This window comes from Mustela nivalis (assembly GCF_964662115.1).
Source record: "Mustela nivalis genome assembly, chromosome: 18".
NCBI classification, from domain to species: Eukaryota; Metazoa; Chordata; class Mammalia; order Carnivora; family Mustelidae; genus Mustela; species Mustela nivalis.
Genome location: NC_139037.1, coordinates 29,598,952 through 29,623,797, shown reverse-complemented (window position 1 = coordinate 29,623,797; position 24,846 = coordinate 29,598,952). Strand labels below are relative to the sequence as shown.

The window sequence follows — 24,846 nt, the reverse complement described above, 5'->3', positions numbered from 1 at the left end:
ATAGTAATGTTACTTTTTAAGGTCTTATTAGGTTCTTTGCTAGTGTTCTCTCTGTGTATCTTTTCACTCATTCCTGAGAATATATTTCCATCTTTATCCAGGACCCGTGGTTTCTTAGCCCTGGAGCTCACTCTCTTGCAATCCTATTACTTAATGACCAGATGGGTGGAGGGAAGGTAGAGAGCCTTTAGTGCTCATTGGACTGTCTGAGGAAGAATGCATCACAAAGACCTATAACTTGACTTCCCTTTTAATTGTACTTGTTTCCTTGTTTTGACGGCCAGCAGGATACCCATAGACACATCCAGATTGATTATGCTCACCCTTTCGTGAGGATGACTGTTTTATTGGTGTTTAAACAGGAGGTGTTTGTTTAAAAATACATGTTCACTCATGTAGGTTAGAACCACATTTTCATTAATTCTTTCCCTAATAGCATTCATTAAACTTTTAGCAAACGTAAATTTATATAGGGCATTAAGCCAGAGGTCTGGAGAGATCAAAAGTTGCTCTAGGACATTGTCCACATCCTCAGTGGAATTATAGTCTAGTCTTGATGGGTGTTTAGCCACAAACATAAATAATTCTAATGAAAACAGTATACTTGTCATCAGAAAGTTTTAATGTATTACAGAAGCCCAGAGGAGCACTAATAACCATTTTTTTAAAAAGAAAGCAACCAGGGGTTGTGTGTATCTGTGCACTGTTGCTATCTTCTTACGTTTCTTTGGCAGGTGCTGAGGAGAAAATACTTGGAGAATTTAGAGATACATATAATCCAGCTGCTTCTGATTTTCATCTTCAAGCAATGATCCAGTCTGCTGGTAAATTGGTCCTTATTGATAAATTGCTTCCCAAAATGAAAGCCGGAGGTCATAAAGTGCTCATCTTCTCTCAGATGGTACGCTGCCTGGACATCCTGGAGGACTATCTCATTCATAAAAGGTAAGGCATAGGATTCATCTACTGAATTATACTGTGAATTACACGAAGGATATGCTATTCAGGATTTTGCATCATTGAACTGTAATCTTTCTTTATGCATCTATTGCTCTTTATCTAGGTAAGAACCCATTTAAATCTGAGTAAAGGTAGTTTACAATTACGAGTCAGGTGTTCCTCTAACCTACATATGTTGCAAATAGTAGGCGGGTCTAAGGAGATTGATGAAGAAACCCTTTGTAAATTGACAAGTATTTGTTGACTTAAGAATGGGTTTATTAGTGTCCATCTTACTTGATGTAAATCTTACAGTAATGACACTTTAAATGAACCGTCTTCAAAAATTAAAAAAGGTTCAGTACCTTTTCACATCTTTCATTGTTGTAATGAGAACCTGAACTTGCTACACTTTGACTCTCACTGTATACCATTTGACCCTTGTTCATGCTTTCAGTCTTTTCTCATTTGTTTCATGTGGGGTTTGATTTTGTTTTGGTGCGCGACGGTAAGATAGTCTTCAATACTGTCTAACTAGCATCTAGATGAATAGGATATTCATCGTGGGTTATTTTCTTATAACGTTAGTGCTCCAGTCAGATACCAACATGTGACCCTGAAAGAGAATCTAAAGATGTGACTTTAGATTTTGGTTTTGACCCTTATATATAAGTAAAGGTCTATAGTAATTTAGATTATCAGAAGTTGTGCAGTTCATTTTTATTTTTCATTTATTTCTAGTTCTGTTTTTAGTGTCAGTGTTTTACTCTTTGGTCTAATTCCAAAATGTATTTTATTCCCAACTTCATATCACATAAGCAAGAAGGAAGATAAAATTTCAGTATTCCTAAAAATACCTATTCTTACTTTTTCTTGATTTCCTGATACAAAGAACTTCATAAAATAAAGATGAACTTCATGGAAAACCCCAAATATCTTTAATGTCACATAATTAGAAGTCACACCCCATCTCACAGGTACTGGAGACAACAGTGAGCTCCTCCTGAGACTCTAATAAATTCTTTTTGTAAAGAAGTGTCTTGAACCAGAAGAGGTGTGGCAAATATCCTGTGTATTCTTCTTTTAGTTTCTATTTTAATTTTATTAATGGCTGTCCGTTTCTGAATTTTATGTAAATGAGGAAAGATAAAAGAAGTTAAAAATTAACTGCTTAACAGTAATTCACTCTAAAGAAATGGCATTCTACAGTAAGTTTTAGAATGTTCTAGACAACAGGGTTTTTTACCTAAATTCTTAATGTTTCAAATATTGTTAATATCTTGAAAATCTGTTAAATGAGGCAAAAAGCCTTATTACTGTTTTCAAATCCTTTCAATAAGTACTTATTTAAAAAGTTGAAAAAAATATTAGTATTTCAGTTCGCCCTTGGTAGATACAGTTTACAATCAAGTATATCTTGAGATGGGTGCCTGGGTAGCTTAGTGGGTTAAACCTCTGCCTTCAACTCACATCATGATCCCAGGGTCCTGGGATTAGCCCCATGATCCTGCTTCCTGCTCACCAGGAGTCTGCTTCTCCCTCCCTCTGCTTGCACTTTTTCTTGCTCTCTCTTGATCTTTCAAATAAATAAAATCTAAAAAAAAAAAAAATAATAAAGTATATCTTGAGAGATTAACATGATTGAGACAGAGAAACATTGGTAGGCTTCTTGAACTTCTATGAAAGTCTTTGCTTTTTATTAAAAAAAAAAAGTCATTATATACTATATCATAATGAGGTCAGCAAGGTAGTTTTTGCGTGTTTAATTCCAGCTTCTGAAAATGATATTCATTGTGATGGCATTTTACCTATACAAGAGGAATGCAAAGATTTTGTATCTTTATATTACTTGTGTTTCCTCCCTACCACCAGCACTGAGAATTATAAAACCGGAGAAACTAATTGGGGTGATATTGCCTCTTAATTTTATAGTAAACATAATGTTGCAAGGAAACTGACTTTACATTTGATAAAGTGTGTCTTTATTTTCATTATATTCATCTAACTAAATTTATGACATTTCATTTGATAGATACTTATATGAGCGAATCGATGGAAGGGTTAGAGGGAATCTTCGACAAGCTGCTATAGATCGATTTAGTAAACCTGATTCAGATCGATTTGTTTTCCTTCTGTGTACCCGAGCTGGTGGGTTGGGCATCAACCTAACTGCTGCTGATACGTGTATAATTTTTGATTCTGATTGGAATCCTCAGAATGACCTGCAGGTAAATACATTGCTTGGCAAAAGAATTAAATTTCTTTTTTCATTCCTAGAACTGTTTTTGATCCTCAACCTCTTGTTTTTTTCTGAACAAACGAACATGTATGTTTCCCTAAGGAACATGTATGTTGGCAGGAATATTTCTGCCAAATCAAATAGATTAAATTATCTTAATTTTAATTTAATGACAAGAAAATATACTTATCTAGATTATGTGTCTTCTATGTAGGTTTATCTACTTGAGTACAATATTCGTTTGAAGTATATTATGTAAATTTGAGAGAGGCCTAAGCTTTAAGAGTGACTTCTTTGTGGGGCACCTGGGTGGCTCAGTTGGTTAAGTGTCTGCTTGGTTTCAGCTCAAGTGCTGATCTTAGGGTGGTAAAGATTGAGGCCTACCTTGGACTCTACACTCAACGTGGAACCCACTTGAGTGTCTCTCTCCCTCTGCCCCTCCCTTGCCCCACATGCACAAGTGTGTGCTCTCGCTCACTCGTTCTCTCTCTCTCTCCCCTTCCCTCCCTCTCTCCCTCCCTTTCTCCCAAATAAATAAATAAGTCCTTTTTTAAAAGTTCTTTATAATAAATAAAAACTTCAGAATCTTTCTTTCTGAAAAATAAGCACTTATCTTACTTTTATCTTCTCAATTATCAATATAGTATCATCTGCATAGAATTAAGACCTAATAGACTATGCCTTTTTATGAAATACTGTAAAAATTTAAGATACATGTCTAAGTTAAGATAGTACTTGGACCTCATAGAAACAGGAGTATTAATATTAGTAGGGTGATGAAATAGCATCAAAGTTTGTAGAAGATAAGCATCTGGGATAGATATGAGAACAAAGATTAAGAAATTCTTTTATTTTTCATGGTAGACTTTGTTATATTATAATTAATATTATTACTTTAAGCTGTTATAATACCAAATACGGTAAATTTTTACTGAGAATATACCTAGCTCAATAAAAAATAAGGTTTTAACCTCTCATTTGTGTAACTATATGTAATCTAGTTCAAAATATCAAAGATCCAAAATTAATAGACCAGCGACAAACTCTTCCTGTAAAAGGCCAGGTAGCAAGTATTTGAGGCTTTTGTGGATTACATAAGGAGTCTGCCATACGTGCTTTGTCATTTGTGTTTATGGTCCCTTAAAAGCGTAGAAGCCATTCTTAGTTGGCAGGCCAATTTTGGTCCACAGGGTGTAATTTACCAATCTCTAAGAGAAACCCCAATTATAATTTTTTGCCTTTTGGATGCATGTTTATACTTACACAGTCTACAGCACATTTGGTGTTCTAAAAGTTAATCTAAAATAAAATCACATGATAGAACCTGAGGAGAAACGGGAAAAACTATATCAGACTCCCCAATTTCTTCCTCTCACTTGGTTTTTTCGTACTTACTGCTAATGTAAATCTAGCCTTCATAGACCAATGAAAAATTTGGCCTCTTATACTTTCCCTACACCTGGAGCAAGGTTCTTCACCCACAATTCTGAGTTGTAAAAAGCACAAAGAGTATATGATAGAATAAAGATGTCAGCAGAGTATAGCATCAATGCCACCTGTAAGTTTAAAGCCACAAATTATAATTTAGTCTTCTGAAGATAATGGGAAGGTGATTAGCAATTTGTGAGAAAGCCACTGATTCCTTGAAACCTTTAGAGTCTAAATTTAAAACATAAATTTTAAGTTTTGTGGAACCCCAAGATAAAATAAGAAGTTCTTGGGGCACTTGGTGGTTCAGATGGGTAAGTGTCCAACTCTTGATTTCAGCTCAGATCATAACCTCAGGGTTGTCGAGCCTCAGCCTCCAAGCTGATGTGGAACCTGCATAAGACTTTCTCTCCCTCTCCTGCCCCTGCCCCCCTTTCTCTCTCTCTCACTTTCTCCCCCGTCTCTGAAAAAAATAAAGTTCTTATATAATCTCCGAGGTCTCTACTTCCAATGCATATGCATATTAAGTAATTAGTTCTTTTCTTGTTTAAGTAAAATTATGTCTCTGGAGATACTCACCTTAAGTTTTTATCCCCCTCCAAATTACCCAGCATAACTAAAATGTATTGAAAAGTTTATTGATAATGTAGTAGAAAAAACTCGAGAAATTCAGAGTTATGTTTTAAGTTTAAAGGTTGAGTTGTCAGCAGCTAAAAATAATCTGTTCATAGCAGTTCACATTCCTGTCTAAAGGTATTTTGATGATACCCTCTTTAAAAACATTAATGCCTCATGGATTTATTTATATTCTCTGAAATACAAGCTTAAATTTTAACTTACTGCTGATTATGGAATCATTTCTCATTTTAGTAAGCACTACCTTAATTTCTAGAAAAAGGTTATAGCTAATTCTATAGCAAGAGTTTCTAAAAATTCTTCCATGCTTTTATATTCCATTGAGATAGTTTATTGTTAAATGCCTTTTGTGTAATCCCCTTTGTGCTACTTTGTCAAGTAAACTGAATCTGTAACTTCATTTTTTATAGGCCCAAGCTCGTTGCCACAGAATTGGTCAGAATAAAGCAGTTAAAGTCTACCGACTAGTAACTCGTAACTCATATGAGAGAGAGATGTTTGACCGAGCCAGTCTGAAACTGGGTCTAGATAAGGCTGTGTTACAGAGCATGAGTGGAAGAGAAAGTAATGTTGGTGGTGTATGTATATTTTCTTTTCACTTGTAGTGTTTGTGTTCTTACTTGCATTTAATTTTAACTTCAGGTAGTATATCATTTAATTTTGATCCATACTGAATGCAAAATACTTTCATGTAAGGAGGCACTTCAGAATAGACCTGTATTTAGTTAATGCTTATGAATTCTGTCCTGTCTGTATTGCTCCAGTGCTCATGAGTTCTAAGAATATTTTCAAGGCTGAACTTCTTTGCTCTGCTTTTAGGATGTTTGTATCATGGCATAGCAAAACAGAATTTGTGAATTTTTCTGCATTATTTCTATAAACAGCTTTTTCAAATTTTTGTGTCAGACTACTGGCATTGGCTTTGTTTTGTTTTATATGATTTTGGGGAGCATGTTTTCCCCTCAAGATTGTTACCCTATATCTAGTGCTTGTAACAGCTATAGAATGCTAGTACTAAAAAGAACCTTCAGAGGTTATCTGCCCCATAGGCTTTGTCATAACTGAAGCTATTAGAGGCACATGGCAAATACTACTTTAAAGATAATAAGAAAGAAGTCAGCAGCTTCAATGTGTTCTTTCAGAGAATTCTCTCTTGTATATATGATAAACCCCAGAGGCAATTTAAACTTGACTCTGTGTACATTTTGGAAAATTTGGGGGATGGTTTCTCATTTTAGGAACTGCATAATAATACTGTTACCAAAATTATTTTCTCTTTAGATTCAACAGCTTTCCAAAAAGGAAATAGAAGATCTGCTTCGAAGAGGTGCTTACGGTGCCATTATGGAGGAAGAAGATGAAGGCTCTAAATTCTGTGAGGAGGATATCGATCAGATTTTACTACGTCGGACAAAAACTATAACAATTGAGTCAGAAGGACGTGGGTCAACATTTGCCAAGGTAACAGTGAGTGATATTTTATAAATATACTAGTAATGTTGACAATTTAAAAAATTTCCCTCTTTTAGTCTATTAATTATTTGCAGAGTATATATTAAACATACTTAATATTTAAATAAACTAAATTAGCTTAGAAGCAGAAGGTTATATATTCTTTTCCTTCATTTTTTTTCTGACCTCTGATATCAAATTTCACATGCATTCTTCTGATCCTAGTGAAATGGAGTAAGTATAATAACCAAAAATCGTTCTATGCATTAATCAGAATAGAACATTTAAAACCAGATTTAGAAATTAAAGAACATATATGCTGAAGCCAGAGCAAAATGTGGGTAATAGTGTAGGAGGTTAACTCATCTTAAATTAACTGACTATAATTTAAAGTATTTAAAGAAGAGAAAGGATTTCTAATTTCATCTTAAATACTTAAATCTAATTTGGGGAGGGTAAAACGAAATTTGTGTCTTGAAAGGAAGTATTCATAATAGTCTACCTTATTTTGGGAAAACATTTCAAAAGTTTACTAACTGCCTTTATATTCACCCCCCCCCTTTTTTTTTTATAAAGAGATATGGGGTAAACCTATATCTTGTATTTATCTGAAGAGTTTCTTATTACAGAATTCTGTCGCCTGCAGTGGTTCATACAGGTTTTCTCTTTTCCCCTTCCTTTCCTTTCTGTAGCCTCCTTTCCACTTTCACTCCAGAAGAGTCTCTTTATCTTTAGGAGAATTCTGTTTTAGAGCAAGTACTGTAGATACTGCACCCAAAGTAATACCAGTCTTCCAGTGAAAACTTTTCTCTTGCATTCAATCAGCAAACTAATGAAATCATGTGTCAGGTACCTTGCTACATCCTGGGAATACTAGAATGAAAGGATTCTAGTTGTTGAAAAAAAGCAAAGAAGGAGATGATTAATTTTGCGTAAAATAGAAAAGCCAGAGATTCAGGAACGCCTTTGCAGAGAAAATCACATCTGAGCTGAGTCTTGAAGGAAGCGTGAGTTTCACTGTGCTACAGGGAGAGTCACAGAAATGAGTCGTGTGTTCCTAAAGTACAAGTAAGATTTGAAGGAATATGGTACAGGCATTATAGGTGCACGGGGTGAATTAAATGGAGATAAAAATGAAGGGATTAGGGAGGTCAGACCCAAATTGTGAAGGGCTCAAAAAAATTCCATTTTGAGGAATTTGAACTTGATCCTGAGGCAGTTAAAAAGCTTTTAAATCCCTTCAAGCAGAAAATGGACATAATGAATGCAGTTGAGGAGTTTAACTCTAGCAGCAGTGTGGAGAATGAGTTTGAAAGGAGAAGAACTAGAGGCAAGGATACCAGGTAAGAGGCTTATATCGGATATGGTGATGGGTGAGTAGGGTAGTGGAGCACCACTTGAATCAACGGGAATTGATGACCCGTTAGAAATGTATGGAAGTGGGGAGTCAAAGGGACTTGAAGATTTCTGGCTCAAATAGTATGGAGGGTCATGGAATCATTAAGTAAGCTAGAGAATTCACGAGAAGGAAGTTTATGTGGAGAAAACAAAATACCGGAGGCTGTTGTATCTGTGGCACTTACAGGGGATTCAGGTGGAGGTGTCCAGGAGAGTTGCCTAGGAAACAGACAGATTTGAGAGTTCACAGAGAAGAAATCAGAAGAAAGTAGTATTGTGGAAACAAAAAGAATACTGCAGAAGAATAAGGCTGAGAACTACAACTGGTCACCACTGGACTCTAACTGCTTTCATGAGAAATCTTGTTTACTTGGGATTCCTTGGCTATACCCAAGTTGTCAACATACTGTGCAGATAGTACAGAAATCACCTTTGTTGGTTACGCTGTGCCTAGAGATACTTTCCTTAAAGGTTTTTTTTTTCTATTTTAATTAATGTAGACATGAGTAAAGTGTTTAATGACCACAGGTGATTCCAAGTTTCCTCATGTACAGTGTTAATGAAAATCATTATGGAAAACCAGTACACTAGAGTTTGATTTCTGACTCATAAGCCGAGTGACCGTGGACAATTAACCTTTAAGAGACTTTCTTGTCTTTAAAGAGGAGAGCGTCATAATCTTGCTTGGCCTTTTCCACTTTATAGTAAAGTGCTGTATGAGTATTATTTTATTCAAGTATACTCTAATCATAACCAGCTGTGCTGTAAGAATGTGAAATACTTAAACATTTAAATTTCTATTTGAAAAACCCTCAGACCATGGAGTAATTTGTATTTGAAAAGAAGGCTGACTGAAGAGGCACTTCAGTGGTTGAGGAAGTCCAGAGAGTTTGCCTGTAGTTGTCTTGGAATTTGTTCATTTCCACTGTTGTGAGCGAGTGCCACTGTATGGTGGACATTTGGCATATTAGAATACGGCACCTCTGTACAGGGGTACCAAAGGTGCAAAGTTGATAGTATTTTATACTTTCTCTGGAATTTCCAAAGATTTCCTCTATGTTTAATTGTTTTAAAGTGGTTTGGATACATGAAGTAATTTCAGTCTTTCTTTGCATTATCAAAGTTTTTTTTTATGAAAAGCTCTATATATGCAGAGAACATAATAAGACTCTTTATTTAGACTTAGTACCTATCCAGCAAATGAAACTCAGTATTGGTAGCTTCGTTTGTAAGTGGTTCTATCACCTAAACCTTGTTTTGAGATACTTTTGTAAGGGCAATCAGGTGGACCCAAGAAATAGAGAAAATTTTTCTCATTTGATTTCTGTATTTTCTGGTAGAGAACAAGACTTTGAATTGCTTAATTCACAAAAACAAAGCAGTCTATGTATCAAGCTTCAGTGAATTGCTTATTTGTAAGGGCCCTTCTGTGGCGCCCACTGTCCTTCTGCTACCTTCTGATGTAGGAAGATGGATTTCTGCATTTAAAAAGTCTTCCCTACGCAAACAATGAATCATGGAACACTACATCAAAAACTAATGATGTGGGTGCCTGGGTGGCTCAATGAGTTAAGCCTCTGCCTTCAGCTCAGGTCATGATCTCAGGGATCAAGCCCACGTCAGGCTCCCTGCTCAGCAGAGTCTGCTTCTCCCTCTCCCTCTGTCTGCTGCTCTGCCTACTTGTGTTCTCTCTCTCTGTCAAATAAATAAGAAAAAATCTTAAAAAAAAAAAAGAAAAAAATGATATATGGTGACTAACATAACAGAATTAAAAATAATAATAAAAATAAAAAGTCTTCCCTTGTAAATAATAAAAGGATTTAATGATTGAGGGAAAACATTTAAAGAAAAATATTTTTAGAGGAATTAGGATATTAAGATTTAACATTTGGAAGTAATCAGTATACCTGTACGATGACATCTTCTACAATAGGAATTTTATTTCTGTAGGCATTCATTATAGTCCTTGAGAATTTTGGAAGTCATCTTCAAAATAAGTTGTATGTCATTTAACAATAGTGTCTAGAATTCTTTAGAAGTTTTTTTTTTAAATTTTATTTGAAAAATAAATACATCATTTTTCTTATAATGAATGTAACAGAAGCTAGTGAATTGTGATGTATAGTTTCTTCCAGGTAAATTATTTTAATTATCAGTAGTTATGTGGTAGCAGAATAAAAGCAATTATCTACTGCAACATAAAATTTTTTTAAGGTTAGCAACCATAAGCTTGATTTCAAAAATTTAATTGTTTCTCTTTAACGGCTTTTCGTATTCAATGCCCATGTAAAGCAGATGCTCATTTGCCAGATCTGTTAAATCTCAAGAAGCAAGTGTCAATGAAACTATAATATAAAATAAAACCCTATGAACTTCAGTGAACTTTTCAGTGTTTCTGGAAATTGAAGAGTTTATAGTAATGAAGATTTGAAAGTATGGATGTCCTATGTCCTCACTTAAGAAAAATTCATTTCTGAATTAATAAGTAGACATCCCCTCATGGTTTAGGAATTACTTGAGTAAAGTTAAATGTCTATTCCTTATATTCAATCATAACACTTTGATTGTCATGCAGATGATAAGGGCTACTACTTTTCATTTCATTAGGCTAGTTAGCCTGTATTCTTTTTAAGTTGGATATGAGTTTGTATAATGAGTGGTTTATCATTAAGAGGTATCTCATTGTATTATTTTCTGTTGCCCCTGTAACAAATAACCAGAACACAAATTATTCTCTTATACTTGTGGATGTCAGAAGTCCAAAATGAGTCTTGTAGGGCTAAAACTCAAGGTGTCAATAGGGCTGGTTTCTTCCGATGCTCTAGGGGGGAATCTGTTTGTTATCTCTTCCACCTTTTACAAGTGCCTGCATTTTGTGGCTTGTGACCATATTATTCCAATCTCTGCTTTTGTTGTCACAAAAGTCTTTTCCTCTTTCCCTCTTTTTAAGGACAGTTGTGATTATATTTAGGGCTCACCTGTATAATACAGGCTAATCTCCCCATTTCAAAAATTATTAACTTTATCACATCTGCCAAGCCTCTTTTGCCATAAACATTCACAAGGATCCAGGAATTAGGACCTAAATATCTTTGGGAGCTATTACTCACCCTATCACACTCATCATGTCAACAAATTAAAAATTACTATTTTAAAAAATTCCTAGTTTTAGTAGTTTCCCAATATTAAAGCCATAATTTAGAACAAGCAAAAAAAAAAAAAATCATTTCGTTAAAACATTTATTTCCATCACTTATGTTTCATAAAAATGCCAGCAAAATGCACATATTTAACATTTATAATATTTCATCACTTGCTGTACACAAGCATCTTAATAACCTAGCCTCAAAAGCATGTTTGATGGAAGGAATGTACTTACTACTTGGTAAGCAGTGTCATGAACAGAATCTTAAAGTTCAGCAAGAAGCACTTAGGATTTTAATTTTGTTCCTACTCGTTAGATGCAATATTAAAATTCAGACTACAAATATAGACAGTGGTATAATGAAACCTATGCCCTTGTCACCTAGCTTCATTTATCAGCAATTATCAACTCATGCCAAGCTTGCTTCGTCATTACTCTCTCCATCTTTCATATTATTTTAAAGGAAATCCCAGATATTATATATACAAACATATATATAAGATCTATGAAAATTTCTTTAACACAGCCACAGTACTTATTATTATGTTTAAAAATAGGGTCTCCTGCATGGCTCAGTTAAACATCTGCCTTCAGCTCAGGTCATGGTTCCAGGGTCCTGGGATCGAGTCCTGCATCAGGCTCCCTGCTCAGCGGGGAGCCTTCTTCTCCCTCAGCCTCCTGCTCTCTCTGTCTCTCTCTCCAATAAATAAATAAATAAATAAAATCTTTTGGGATACCTGGGTGGCTCAGGTGGTTAAGCGGCTGCCTTTGGCTCAGGTCATGATCCCAGCGTCCTGGGATCGAGTCCCACATCGGGCTCCTTATTTGGCGGGGAGCCTGCTTCTCCCTCTGCCTCTGCTGCTACTCTGCCTGCCTGTGCTCACTCTCTCTCTCTCTCTCTCTCTCTCTGGCAAATAAATAAATAAAATCTTTTTAAATAAATAAATAAAATCTTTTAAGTTCAATGAAATAATAAAGATAAAATTATCAGGGCCCCTAAGTGGTGCAGTCAGCTGAGCATCTCTTTATTTCATTCAGCTCAGGTCACAATCTCGATCAGTAATTCCTTCCTATCATCGGTTTTCCAGTGTTCAAATTTTCAGAGTTCCAGACTTCTTTTGAATGTCATAAATAGCTTGCTTGTTTATAGCTGTTTTATTATCTCTTTAATGTGTAATTTTCTGCATTTTAAGATTCCATCAAAATGGGTTTTTTAATGAAGATTTTTATCATTTGATTATATCCCAGATAATTAGTCATTATCTTAAAGCCATTTACAAATTATATTCTCCTTTGAAAATTATGTGACTGTATTCTTCCTTTAATTCTTGTAAGTGTTACCATGTGTTTTCCAGGCTCTTTCTTTTTTAAAGCACCATGTATCTTCACTACTTCTTTATAAAGCACTTTAATGACTTTCCTTGAAGTAGCATATCTGTTTTCAGGAACTTAAGTTGCAAATAATGGTTATTAGTTTTTAAGTTCCAGTGTTGAGCTGTAAATATCTAGTTTCTTCCAACTAAAAGACTGTATAATTTATACAATATTTAAGAAAGTAAATCAGTTATTTTTTCTTTTGTTCCTCTGTAATCTCTTAAACTTTAACAATGGCTATGCAGTATTTTTGTTGTAAGGAAAAGCATTTTTAATGTAAAGACAGATGGTGACTTTTTTCCTCGTATCCTGTATTACATTTTCTTTAGGAGGCATATCTATCTAAAAATATGATAGAAATAAAGTAGTATACCAGAAAATGAACTGTATGGGGCAAGCAGGTTTGAAATTTCTTGTGCTAACCCTAATTTCTTAATACTCATATAGTGTTTCTAGAAAGCATATCTCTGTCCTGTGTAGTTTCTTCACCAAAAGGATTTGATCTTACTTACCAAAAGCTTGAGCTAAACAAGACTAATAACTTACTTAATCTTTTCCTAAATCCACAGCCTGTGTTGGCAGTGAGGCTTTTGCCTTAGCATTTGCTGTGCTGCGTTTCAGGCCATCCCATTTGGCACATCTTTTAAATGTATGTGTGTATGATGAATTCATATTCTATCCCCAGTAAATGTGAAGAGATGATGTTGTGAATATACTGTGGTAGATTTTCCTCTAAGTGTCATAACATTTTAAGAAACTGCCATTATGTGTTTCAGGCAAGCTTTGTGGCATCTGGGAATCGGACAGATATTTCCTTAGATGATCCCAACTTCTGGCAAAAATGGGCTAAAAAGGCAGAAATAGATATAGATGCCATCAGTGGCAGAGTAAGTATTTCTTTCCCTTTAAAAAAAATTACCTATTGGGATACTTCGGTAATATTATTGTAATATTTTAAGGTATTCAACTGTGTACTTACTGAAATAAATTTATCTGAATAACTAATTTGATGTGGGGTATTAAAATGAGCACCTGTTGAGCCAGACACCGCTTCAGTTTAATACCTCTGATATCTGCCGTGATTGGTGGTAATGCAAGGGAAGTTTAAGTTTGGATATGCATATTCTTTTTTCTTTCTTTTTTTTTTTTTTAATTTTATTTATTTATTTGTCAGACAGAGATCACAAGTAGCAGAGAGACAGACAGAGAGAGAGGAAGGGAAGCAGGCTCCCGGCCAAGCAGAAAGCCCGATGTGGGGCTTGATCCCAGGACCCTGGGATCATGACCTGAGGTGAAGGCAGAGGCTTTAACCCACTGAGCTACCCAGGCGCCCCCAGATATTTATATTCTTAAAAGTACAATGTTTTCGATTTTTAAAATGTCTTTAAATCATCAGTTACTTTGATTTTGCTCTTTAACTTTGTTTTCTTGGAGTCTGCTCCCATTAATGATGATCAGTCAGATATAAAAGGAGAAAAAAATGCACTCAAGAAAGAAACTTTTTTTTTTTAAAAGATTTTATTTATTTATTTGACAGAGAGAGATGACAAGCAGGCAGAGAGGCAGGCAGAGAGAGAGGAGGAAGCAGGCTCCCTGCTGAGCAGAGAGCCTGATGCGGGGCTTGATCCCAGGACTCTGAGATCACGACCTGAGCCGAAGGCAGCGGCTTAACCCACTGAGCCACCCAGGCGCCCCAAGAAAGAAACATTTTTAAACTGTTTCTTTTGTAACTTCCCTTAGAATTAAGAAAGGACCAAAAAGCTAAAGAACAGTTTGTAGAACTGATAATAACATAACTGTTTACTTCATAAGACATCTAATTATTGTGTAGGAATCAGTGTTTGCAGCTTATGCATTATCAAGATAATATAAAAAAGAATATAAAAAAGAATTTTATATTAAGCATTGATGTATGGGATCTATTTTAACAGCCTTTTATTTTTTTTTTTTAAAGATTTTATTTATTTATTTGACCGACAGAGATCACAAGTAGGCAGAGAGGCAGGCAGAGAGAGAGGAGGAAGCAGGCTCCCTGCTGAGCAGAGAGCCTGATGCGGGACTCGATCCCAGGACTCTGAGATCATGACCCGAGCCGAAGGCAGCGGCTTAACCCACTGAGCCGCCCAGGCGCCCCTTAACAGCCTTTTAAAATGTAAAACTTTACAGTGAGAAATAACACCACTACCATACATCATCATTATTACTTAATATATTTCAGAAATAGAAGTAATTCTATATGGAACAAATAAGTAAATTTGAAAAGATATTTATAAAACATCATTGGGTATGACATGTTTATATGCCTAAAAAGGCAAGGAAATCTTAAAGCCATTATCAAAATTAATAAATGAGTCTAATGAATTAACTGGATGAAAAATAAATATGCCATTTAGTCTTCTTAAATATCAGTACTAATAGAAGTAGAAAAATACAATGGAAGAAAACATATATTCACTGTAGAAAAAAGTTACAAAACATTTAGGGGTATACCTACTGACAGATGTGTATGATTTTAGTAAAGTGAATTATCAAATTTAATTGCAAGATTTCTCCATTGGAAATTGAAAACTATATATTTTAAACATTTTTAGAATTTATAAGCATAGAAATGCAACCCAAATTAAAAGCTAACAGTTGTTTCATATAACCAAATGATATCTAAACTTCCCCTGGAAAAATGAATTGTCAAAAATATTAAATAGACTTTTAGGAACCTGTCTTTCAGCAAAAATCGTACATGTTCAGTGATGATACAGTACAGTGATGCTCATTGCCACATTCTTTGTTTTAGAAAAAATGTGTAAACTAATTAAATTTCTTATGATAGAGGATTAACACATCTTTTACTATTTAATGCAATAAGTAAAAATAATCATGTATATCCCTATGTACTACTGGCCCAGAAAGACCTCCAAAACAGTTAAATTTTAAAAGAGAGGGAGATGTGGAATGATGCTTATAGCATATTTATTTATGATTTTTCAAAAGGAGATATTGGGAACCCATAGACATTCCTATGTATTTATGCAGTAGTGCAGCTAGAGCATACTGTGAGTCAAGGACCATTCTCACAGTAGGGCTCATGTGCACAAGACAGATCAATGACTGCTTTGATAGAGCTTACGAATTCTGGTGGGTGAGACAGAAATAGACACATACATAAGATGATATCAGAGAGGGAAGAAAATAGAATAGTCAGATGGTTGGGAATGCTGGGAGGTATGACAGCATGAAATCAGGTGGTCAGGGGAGGTCACTGAGGGGACAGTTGTGCTAAGATTGAATGACCAGAAAGAGCCAACAATGTAAAGACTCGAGGAAAATCTTTCAAGGTGCAGGGGATGGCATTGAGCCGCTGGTGGAAATAAGCTCCGTGTATTCCAGAAATAGAAGTGACATTGTGGCGGAATGTAGGAAGTTAGTGAGGAGGTGATAGGCAAGGTCAGAGACCATAGGTATGGGTCATAGCATAGGGTCTTGAAGATTACCCTGAAGATTTAAGCACTTTATTACTAAACTTATGTATGCATGTATTTACTTAATACTTGTATAATTACATTTTATTTATATTTCACCAAAAAATTTAAAGTTTTTCTGAAAATTAAGTACAGAGAAGACAGACTAGTGTTGTTTACTACATGTTAAACCATCATTAAAATATTATAAAGGAAACATAATTAAAACAGCATGATATTGAGAAAAAGTACAAAGAATAAAGAACAGAAAAAGATCAAATTATATGTTTTAGTAAAGAAATGGTATTAGAGAAAAAGGAATTATTTAATAATCATGATTAGGACTTTGACTTAACACTGGGGGGACATTATAGTGATGTACTCCATGCCAAGTAAACTCCAGTTTGTGATGAATTTTTTAAAAATTTTTTTGAAAGTAGGGCACCTGGGTGGCTCAGTCAGTGAAGCATCTGCCTTCGGTTCAAATCATGATCCCAGAGTCTTGGGATCAAGCCCCGCATCAGGCTCCCTGCTCAGCAAAGAGCCTGCTTCCTCTTTCTCCCTCTGTTGCTCCCCCTGCTTGTGCGCTGGCTTGCTCTCTGTCTCTGTTTTTCTCTCTTAAATAAATAAAATCTTAACAACAACAAATAAAATTAAAATTTTTGAATAGAAAAACTAGATTTCTGTTTTATCAAATACTTGGTGAGAAAACATTCTAAATTAAAAAAATATCACGGGGCACCTGGGTGGCTCAGTTGTTAAGCTTCTTCCTTCAGCCCCGATCCTGGGGTCCTGGAATCGAGCCCTGCCTTGGGCTCCCTGCTCGGCGGGAAGCCTACTTCTCCCTCTCCCACTCTCCTTGCTTGTGTTCCCTCTCTTTCTGTGTCTCTCTCCATCAGATAAATAAATAAAATCTATTAAAAAAAAATCACAAAGGAAATGATTGGCATATTCATATATAAGACTAAGAAGTATATAATAGACAATAGAAAGGCAGTCAGACTAGTGAGACTTATTTATAGCAGAAGTGTATATGAAAGTTAATATCTTTCTTATATGAAAGCCAGTATCAGGTGATCAGAATCATAGCAAAATCAAGGGAACCAGGATGGCTCAGTCGGTTGAGCGTCTAGCTCTTGATTTCAGCTCAAGTCATGATCTCGGGGCCCTGGGATCAAGTCCAGCATTGGGCTCTGCACTCAGCAGGGAGTCTGCTTGCGATTCTCTCTCCCGCTCTGTCCCTCTTCACGTTTGCCCACTTTCTCTCAAATAAATAAATCTTTAAAAAGGAAACATATCAAAAAAATCTCAAATGATTGTGGGCAAAAGATGTTTGAAATTTTACTCAAAAAATACAGTTAAGGTTTTGTTTTGTTTGGTCTTTTTTTTTAATTTTTAAAGAAGCTGGGGCAGGGCAAAGGGACAACTCTTTCTTACTGAAGAAGGTCAGTTAACAGAATAAGATACAGAAGGAATAAGAAAACAATCCTACCATTGGCCTACCACAGCCATAACGGCAGCGGACGGGCCATTGGTGAATTCTAAAATTAATGGATGAGACTGAGGGAGAAGCAGACCTTTTATATATTCTCAAAGTATATCTTTCTAACTTAGAAACTTTTCATTAAAGGTAAAAAGCATATCAACTTAAAAGTTGTTTTGAATGAATCAAATGGAATGAACATGATGATATTTATATACTTATTACCTTGCTTTTTGTATATTAATTTAACTTTTGGAAATGACTAAAACATGTTTCTGGATCTATAAAATATTTATACCCTTTGACCAATATTTCAGTCCTGGATATTTCCCCTTTCTGGGATTTATCTCTGGGATAAAGTAAGGTTAACAAAGATTTATTTGAGCATTATTTATTTTAAAAAAATTGAAAACAATCTAAACCGCAAATTAAATAAAGAAAATTAAGATGCATAAATGTAGTTTAATAATATATTTTATAGTTATTATAGAAGCATAACCCAATAACTCATTTTAATAATAAAGCCAGATACCAAATTCTTAACATCCTGTGACTGTAAAGTCCCAATATTTTATGCATATGATAATAAGGATTATAAAGGAATATAAAAATTTTTAAGTTGATTTGGTAGCTTGATGAAATTGTTAGTAATTTCTGTTTTCTGGCTTTTTATAATTATTCTCTGTACCATTGGAAAGGTGAAACTGTAAAAACACCATTGTAAGCAAAATAGTAAAATGACCGTCAAGTAATACCTATTAAATTTTACAGAACAGCTTGGTTATTGACACTCCAAGAATTAGGAAGCAAACAAGACCCTTTAGTGCCACAAAAGATGAATTGGCTGAATTATCTGAAGCCGAAAGTGAAGGAGATGAAAAGCCCAAACTCCGGAGACCCTGTGACCGTTCCAATGGCTATGGAAGAACTGAATGCTTTAGAGTAGAGAAAAATCTTCTAGTTTATGGGTAAAATACTATTTTTAATGTTTCTTGTTAGTAGTATGCTATATGAAGTTACAGAAAACATATACTATATTCTACTGTATTTTTTTATCTTGTTAGAATCAATAAAATCTGTTTAAAGTATCCTAAATTTGTTATGTTTAACATATATTTATTAGCAGAATGATGGAATATCCTTAAGTTGTAAATTATAAATGTATCACTGAAGTCAAATTCCTTCTTCTGAGACTTGCATATTTAGTAATATTAAATGGATAATCTTGTTATCCATTACTGAATAAGATACACTTGAAATCACTCTCCCATGACTGCATTTTACTCACAGAGGTGGGAGGAAGACTTTATTAGGTAAATCCTATTAATGACAATATGTGGGGTTTTCATGCCCAACATGTGGGCAGTTTTCTTGGCCATGAGTTCTGTTTTCTGTAGAACTTGACTCAATATTAATGTAAATATACCTTTTTAACCAGATGGGGCCGATGGAGAGAGATTCTGTCTCACGGCCGTTTTAAAAGACAGCTGAACGAGCACGATGTAGAAATAATTTGCCGAGCCCTTTTAGCATATTGCCTTGTTCACTACCGAGGAGATGAGAAAATTAAAGGCTTCATATGGGATCTCATTACTCCAACGGAAGATGGGCAGACACGAGAGCTACAGAATCACCTAGGTAAGAAGATTCTTGCTTCTTTGCAAATTTACTTTTGGTTATATAGGTAGCACTTACCATAGTACCCTGTAAAATATGGAAGCACTATAGATAACATTACAGAACCCTTATACTTCCCTCTCCATGCAAGTTCCAACTTAGAAAATGCCAACTTCTCAGTTTGGTTGGGTTTTCCACGCAGCTTTACCTGCGGCTCTTCATCACACGGTCTTCCCGTCTGTCATCATGTAGATCCATCTCATTTTTAAAACTCCTTTTTAGTAGTTCGTAGTGCCGACATCCTGTAGCTAATTATTTAGCATCTGCTTTAATGACGGGCACTTAGGACATCCCCAGTTGTTGGACAGTTTTCCTTCTGCATGGCGAACAAATCTTCCACTGAGATACCTACCAAGAAATGGAATTGTTGAGGTACAGCTTTATACATCCCTAACACCGAAAATGTAGTCTGGGGATTGATAGTATCAGCATCTCCTGGGAGCTTCTTCAAAATACAGAATCTTAGGCAGCACACTTATTGAATCAGAACTTACATTTTAGGGCGCCTGGGTGGCTCAGTGGGTTAAGCCGCTGCCTTCGGCTCAGGTCATGATCTCAGGGTCCTGGGATTGAGTCCTGCATCAGGCTCTCTGCTCAGCGGGGAGCCTGCTTCCCTCTCTCTCCCTCTCTCTGCCTGCCTCTCCGTCTACTCTCTGTCAAATAAATAAATAAAATCTTTAAAAAAAAAAAAAAGAACTTACATTTTAACAAGTTTCTTCACAATTAGTATGTATATTAAATTTGGGAAACATTGATATACATTTTTAAGTTTTCATCAGTACTTTAGTTTGCCACCAGATATGGCTGTACCAATTTACAGTTCTGTCAGAGATACATATATAAGCATTTTTTCTCTACATCGTTTCTAATAGAATGTTCTTTTCTGCTTGAAGTAATTCTTTCAGAGCATAAAGTAATTGAATTTTCTGTAAAGATAAAAAAAGATTACTACGCCCTGAAATTTGCGTTACAGTTTTGTTCTATTTAATCAACACATACCTGCTACAGTGCCTCCTATATGGTTCTTGTGCAAAGTATTGAGAAGAGAAGAAGAAACAAGACCCCTGAGCTCAGGAACTTTCCATTCCAGCCAGGTAGACAGACATAATAAGAAAGTAGATAAATAATTTCAGAATGCGCTAAGCATTGTGAAATAAGTAAGTGCTGAGATGGAGAAGAACAGAAAGCACCTGTTTTGAATTAGGGTGGTCCCTAGAGGCTGTCTTAATAGGGGGCAGTGAAATTAGTAATGTGAAGAGTGGACTTCTGATAAAGACGGAAGATTGACACAAGTGTATCACTCTTTCTTGAAACTCCACTTACATGTCAATAATGAGAAAAAAATTAAGGCATTATGCTTGATCTATTCTACAGGCAAAAGTCCTAGTTTCCTCAACAGAGAAAAGGGTTGGATAGAGAGGCTATCTATAAACCAGTGGTTCTCAACCAGACATGATTTTGCACCCAGTCCTGCCACCATTCAGCGTTGTCACTGCTTTGAGCATGTTACTAGCATCTAGTAGGTAGAGGCCAAGAGGGCAAAGACCCTCCTATGATGAAGAATGATGCAGCTCAAAATACCAATAGTACTGAGACTGACAACCCTGCTGTCACCTAAAATATTTGCGAGTCCTTAGCCAGTTGCAGTGTGGGGGCCTGATCTGGATCCTGACTAAGACCAACAACCCAGAGTTGTTTTTAAATTATTGTTATTATTTATTAGATAATAGTAAATGTGAATAACAAGTATTAGGGAAGTATTATTGCATTTCTTAGGGCCAGTCATGGCCCCTCCTTTTTTAAAAGGAGGCCATGTACTATCACTAAGAGATACTCAGATGTTTATTATCAAAATGAGTGATGTCTTAGATTTACTTCAAAATAATGTGGAAGGTTGGGGAGTGAACAGGGTATGGATGAAACAAACTTGCCATCAGCTGGTAATTATTAAAGTTGGATGATGGGACATAGTGATCTGTCATATTATTCAGTCTGTATTTGAATATGCTTAATTCCATGATTAAAAAATAAATAAGCATAAACCCTCAAAAGAAGAGCGAGAGGGGGAGAGGAAATAGCAACACAATTTTGGAAGAAAATAGATGAGTGGCTACTAACTCAGCCAACCAGAGAGAACTAAATCTCAGGTCAGCAGAAGAGGACTGGACTATAGAACAGTATTTGTAGTAACAGAGTATGAAGTACAATTTAAGGTGAAAGGCATTAATTAGGTTAAAAAAGAGATCCATAAAAGAACATATAACAGGGGGTGCCTGGCTGTCCCTCCCCCCTAAAAAAGACTAAAAAAGAAGAAGAAATAGCAAGTATAAACTTCATACACTAAAGAAAATAGTCTCAATATATAAATGCAAAATTGCCAAAATTTTAGGAAGAAATGGACAAGTCCACATCAAGCTTCTATTTACCATTGTGAAACTCCTAGCTGGTGGAGTATAGCAAGGAAAACATATAGGAGATACGAACTGAAAGGAATCAAAAGTGTATTTTTTAGTAATTGTTAAAAATTATAAGTGAAATAGCTCTAGTGTCGTTGAAGATTCATAGGTAAGCAGTGGTATACATGCAGTGACAGTCGTGCGATACATTTTTACATGGCAGGAAAATAGATAAATTATAGCCTCATGAGTCAGCAAGTATAAATATCAAAAAGATACCAACATAATCAACAAGTTGCCGAATTGCTTGTGTTATATAATGTCTGAAAACTTAAATATTAAATATTCCTCCAACTCACACGTACGGACATGGAATGACTCAGGATAGTGAGTTAGGAAGGAAAGAGTGAGTTGGGCTTCACCTATGTGTACTTACTTCCTTTAATGAAAAACAGACCAGATACAGAATACGTTATGATTAAGAGTAAGAACACTTTGTATTTCTGAACTATTTCAGGGGCACATAGGTGACTGAGTCGGTTAACTGTCCGACTCTTGGTGTCAGTTCAGGTCATGATCTTATGACCCACCTTGGGGTGGGGGGGAGGGTCCGTGCTCAGCAGGAAGTCTGCTTGTGGGTTCGCTCCCTGTGCTTATTCTTCCCACTTCTGCTTGTTCTCTCTCTCTCTCTCTCAAATAAATAAATCTTCAAAAAAATGAATGTTATAGGTGCCCAGCTGGCTCAGTCAGTAGAACATGTGACTCTTGATCTTGGGGTTCTAAGTTCAAGCCCCACGTTGGGTATAGAGATTGTTTAAAATCTTACACACATACACACACACACAAAAAGAAATATTTCACGAAGGGTTCAAAGAAATAAAATGAATTAGCTCTCTTAAACAGGAACCCACAATGATTAAACCTAATCCAGTTTTAGAAAATCAGGAGGCTAAAACTTACTATTTTATAACTAGGGAAGCTAAAAGTAAAGCAGAGGGACAGGCTGAGCTTTTTGGTTTTTATATCTGGAAAAAAAATGATGTGTTTTGGAACAAAAAGTAAGTTAGAATGATTAATTTCAGATACAGAATTGTTGGCTTCTTGCAGGGGGAAACTTAATATGTGTCTACTGTTATCACATTGACTTAACCTTGCGATTGGGTCAGCATTGTTACTTAATATGTTAAGATCTCTGTAGAGCCTGCACAGACCTCTGGAAAGTCTCCAGAAATTTCTTGTGTTGAAAAAAAATTTCTTGTGTTTCAAATTAACAAACCTTTATACAAGTTATCCCTGATTTCATGTGTCCTTCTCATTTTAACAGGCCTATCAGCCCCTGTACCCAGGGGTCGAAAAGGGAAGAAAGTGAAGACTCAGACAAGCTCATTTGATATACAGAAAGCAGAATGGCTTCGAAAATACAATCCTGAGCAGCTACTTCAAGACGAAGGATACAAAAAACATATAAAACACCACTGTAATAAGTAGGTAGTAGGGTGTTTTTAACACAACTCATTAAAAGTTTATATTTCTGAATTTATTAAAAATCTTAAAGCATGCTGATTTTGAGTACAGAGACAGTGTGGTCTAGGACCAATCCTAATCTTAATCTTACAGGGTATCCTTCAGCAAATCATGGTACCTCTTGTGTCACTGTTTTCATCAACAGAGAGAGAAATAAAACTGGCCTCCAAATGATCTCATTATATCTTACTTGGATATTAAATTATGATGATTGTGAAGATTTTGGAGAAACCTATTTTACTATATATGGTAGTAATGAGATTTATTTAATCAGAAATAATTATTATTTAATTATAAAAGTTCTGTATAAAAATTCTTTTCCAATTTTAACCTAATGGATGAATTTTCTTTAATGATTAATATCTTTGTGTCTTTTGATTTCTTTTCCCTCACTTTTAGGGTTTTGCTTCGTGTAAGAATGCTGTATTATCTAAAGCAAGAAGTCATTGGAAACGAGTGTCAGAAAGTATTTGATGGAGTCGATGCAAGGTAAATTAAATAACCTGCTGGTATTTTCAGTAACATGATGAGGCAAAAATTATAGGACCAGAAAATTGTACATTAAGTGGCTTTTTATTCAGTGAAGTTCCCAAGAAGAAAATTCCACCAAATGTAGAGAATTCACCTTTGCCAATTTACAGCCTTTCCTCCATTAGTCTCAGTCTTAGGCTCTGTCACTAAAAGCTATAATAATAATAATAATAATAACAACAACAACAACAAAAACAGCAGCAGCAGCAGCAGCAGCAGTAGGAGTAAGCTTCCTGCCGCCAAATCTGTAACTTAACCTTTCTGTGCTCATTCTTTCTCTGCCTTCTTAATCCAGTGGGAAGAGGTTTTATGGCAACTGACTTTTATGTCCACATACGATCTGTCTGACGCCCTGGTCTCAAAGCTCCTTACTCTATGTCTCCCTTCTTGCAATGCTGTGTCCTTTCTTTTTTTTTTTTTTAACTTTTTTTCTTTTTTGAAACACTGTCTTCTGTAGGCATCCATGCAGCTTTACCCACGAGGTGTCCTTTTTCTTCGCTGGTCTTTCCTCTTCATTCTCCTGGTTCTCACATTGGATTGTCCAGGAGCTCTGCCCTCAGCTCTCCTTCTCGGCTATACTCTCCTTCAGTAAACTCCTGCAGTCTCATCAGACCAAACCTGGTCAAGAAACAGACGACTCTCAAACTTAGGTGTTCATCCTAGCGCTCTAATCTGAGAGCTGCCTCCTGATATTCCCACTTGATGGTCAGATTGCCATCCCAGAGTTTCCCTGGCTCGCCAGATCCACCCCCAGCCCTTTTCCTCCCACCTTCCCACACACAGGCCTTCTTCATCCTGCTCAACGGACCACCCAGATGCTTGGATGCCATTCTTAATTCCTCCCCTCCCCTTAAATCCGTCAAGAGGACCTGTGAGCTCTGCAAAGTACAGTGTACGCCCAAATCTGAGCACTTTTCACCATATCCTCTGCTAAACCTCTAGTGCCAGCCACCACTATGCCCCGTTTAGACTTTTGCAGCGGCCTCCTAATTGGGTCTCTCTGCCTCCTCTCTACAGGCTGACCTTCACACAGCAGCCAGAGTGATCTTTCTGAAGCAAAAATCAGGTCATGGCACTTCTCTCCTTCCAGATTCTTCTCATTTCTCTTAGAATAAAATCGGTGCTCCCTGTGGCCCTACATAACCTGTGACCACCTCCTTCATTCGGTC

At 35.9% G+C, this 24,846-nt stretch overlaps 1 protein-coding gene across 18 annotated transcripts in view; it reads left to right on the top strand.

The window, feature by feature from the left end:
• Window positions 1–24,846, top strand: part of CHD9 (chromodomain helicase DNA binding protein 9) — a 221,324-nt gene that overhangs the window by 158,103 nt on the left and 38,375 nt on the right. For 16 of the 18 annotated variants that reach the window (XM_082712153.1, XM_082712156.1, XM_082712159.1 and 13 more), the window contains 9 exons: window positions 735–945; window positions 2,972–3,167; window positions 5,653–5,820; window positions 6,524–6,703; window positions 13,388–13,498; window positions 18,321–18,517; window positions 18,988–19,187; window positions 22,947–23,106; window positions 23,546–23,635. In XM_082712153.1, coding sequence (XP_082568279.1) covers window positions 735–945; window positions 2,972–3,167; window positions 5,653–5,820; window positions 6,524–6,703; window positions 13,388–13,498; window positions 18,321–18,517; window positions 18,988–19,187; window positions 22,947–23,106; window positions 23,546–23,635 — 1,513 coding nt within the window. The remainder of the gene's footprint in view (window positions 1–734; window positions 946–2,971; window positions 3,168–5,652; window positions 5,821–6,523; window positions 6,704–13,387; window positions 13,499–18,320; window positions 18,518–18,987; window positions 19,188–22,946; window positions 23,107–23,545; window positions 23,636–24,846) is intronic. The other 2 variants (XM_082712144.1, XM_082712160.1) reach the window with 1 other exon arrangement.